At 39.4% G+C, this 2080-nt stretch overlaps 1 protein-coding gene across 1 annotated transcript; it reads left to right on the forward strand.

Annotated features, from left to right (window-relative positions):
- Positions 1–325: 325 nt before the first annotated feature.
- LOC142544956 (uncharacterized) lies at positions 326–1403 on the forward strand. The gene is made up of 2 exons (XM_075651956.1): positions 326–917; positions 1223–1403. The coding sequence occupies exons 1-2, from the start codon at positions 371–373 to the stop codon at positions 1255–1257; spliced, it is 582 nt and encodes a 193-aa protein (XP_075508071.1). The 5' UTR covers positions 326–370; the 3' UTR covers positions 1258–1403.
- Positions 1404–2080: the final 677 nt, after the last annotated feature.

Consider the following 2080-nt stretch of genomic DNA (forward strand, 5'->3'; position numbering starts at 1 on the left):
TGTATATTCACCCATCCGACACTCCAGGGACAAATCTGGTGAGTGATCAATTGATTGGTGTGGAAAATTATGGCATTTGGAGCAGAGCTATGTTGATTGCACTGCGAGCAAAGAACAAGATCGCTTTAATAGGCAATTGTCGACGACCACCAGTGGGTAGCCAAAAGTTGCTTCAGAAGTGGGGATAGATCTGAAAGAGCAGTTCGATAAGATCAATGGATCGAAAAAATTTTCACTACACAGAAATTGGGCGACTCACCCAAGGTAACAGTACTATCCCCACATATTATTGTAAGCTTAAGCAGCTTTGGATGAATACTCAGCTCTTGTAGTTCTGCCTTCGTGTGAGTGTGATACCGCTAGGAAATATATGGAGCATGACCAACAACAGAGACTTCTTCAATTCCTAATGGGGCTCAATGACAACTACATGAATATAAGGAGTCAAATTTTAATGATGAGTCCATTGCCTACAGTTGGACAAGCTTTTTCACTACTGTCTCAGGAGGAATCTCACATAGCATTGTCTTCGGTTGAAGCTCCTATAGCAGCCTTCTATACTAATCAGACCAGAGGAGGTAATGCAATGAAAGAGAGGACAAACCTGAGTTGTGATCATTGTAGTTGGAGTGGTCATACCAAAGAAAATTGCTATAAACTTGTTGGTTATTCCTCATGGCATAAACTATACAAAGCTCCAGACAAAGGACTAAACAAGACAGGGTATAGGGATAATTGGAAAGGCAGAAAGATATCAGGAGATGCCAATCTTGTAGTAGAAAATACCACTGCTGCCCAAGCAAAACCAATGACTGGAACTCCATCTCTTTTTACTTCTGGTCAATATGCTGAAATCCTGAAGCTTTTGGGCAGTAGCAATGTACAAGATGAATGCACACCAGCTGTAAATATGGCAGGTACTACCTCAAACAATATCAGCTCAAAATGGATAATTGACACAGGAGCTAATGAGCACATGATTGGTGATTTCTCTCTAGTGAAAAGCTCAAAATCTGCGGTAGGCTCTACTGGCACAGTGATACTGCCAGATGGTAATAGAGCTAATGTTGATAAAATTGGTTCGGTCTCTTTGACAAGTTCCCTTGTGCTTGAACATGTCCTATACATACCCCACTTTCGATTCAATCTTCTGTCGGTCTCCAAGTTCACAAGAACTCATGGTTTTTTTGTTACATTTTACCCTCATTTTTGCATGTTTCAGGACCTCAAGACTGGGAGAGTAATGGGGATTGGTAGGGAAAGGCATGGACTTTATCACTTCATCTCAGAATCACCAATATCAACTCATAGGGATAGTTTCACTTTTCCATCTTTTATACCTAAATATGGTGGACTGTATTCATGTTCAGCTACTGAATCTTGTAAGCATGTGAATATTGATACTTGGCATAAGAGGTTAGCACATATGTGTATATCAAGAATGCAAATGTTGCCTTTTCAAAGAAGTGGTTCACTATCTCATTGTTCTCTGTGACCTGTTTCAAAGCAAATTAGATTAGAGTTTCCACAACTAGTTCATCTTAGTCCTAATCAGCATTTCAATTGATTCATATGGACATTTTGGAACCATTTCACACCCCTACCTATAATGGTGAAAGGTACTTCCTTACCATTGTTGATGACTTCACTAGGGGAACATGGATCTATCTCATGCGATCTAAGATGGACGTGCTTAGGATAATTAGGTTGTTTTTTGCTATGGTGGACAATCAATTTTCAAGAAAAATCCAGGCTGTTAGAACAAATAATGCAACTGACTTCTTCAAAAGTTAATGCCAACTCTTTTTTTCTTCTTTGGGATTGGTGCACAACAGTTCGTGTCCCTATACACCACAACAAAATGGAACAGTGGAGAGAAAGCATAGGCATATCCTTGATGTAGCACGAGCACTTCGTTTTCAATCTTCCTTACCACTCAAATATTGAGGAGATTATGTATTAACAGCTGTATATCTGATTAATAAAGCTCCTACACCACTTCTGAGGAACAAATCTCCTTTTGAACTGTTATTTCATAAGGTTCTTCCATTGACTAACCTAAGAGTATTTGGTTGCTTAT

Source organism: Primulina tabacum, chromosome 5, assembly GCF_025594145.1.
Source record: "Primulina tabacum isolate GXHZ01 chromosome 5, ASM2559414v2, whole genome shotgun sequence".
NCBI classification, from domain to species: domain Eukaryota; kingdom Viridiplantae; phylum Streptophyta; class Magnoliopsida; order Lamiales; family Gesneriaceae; genus Primulina; species Primulina tabacum.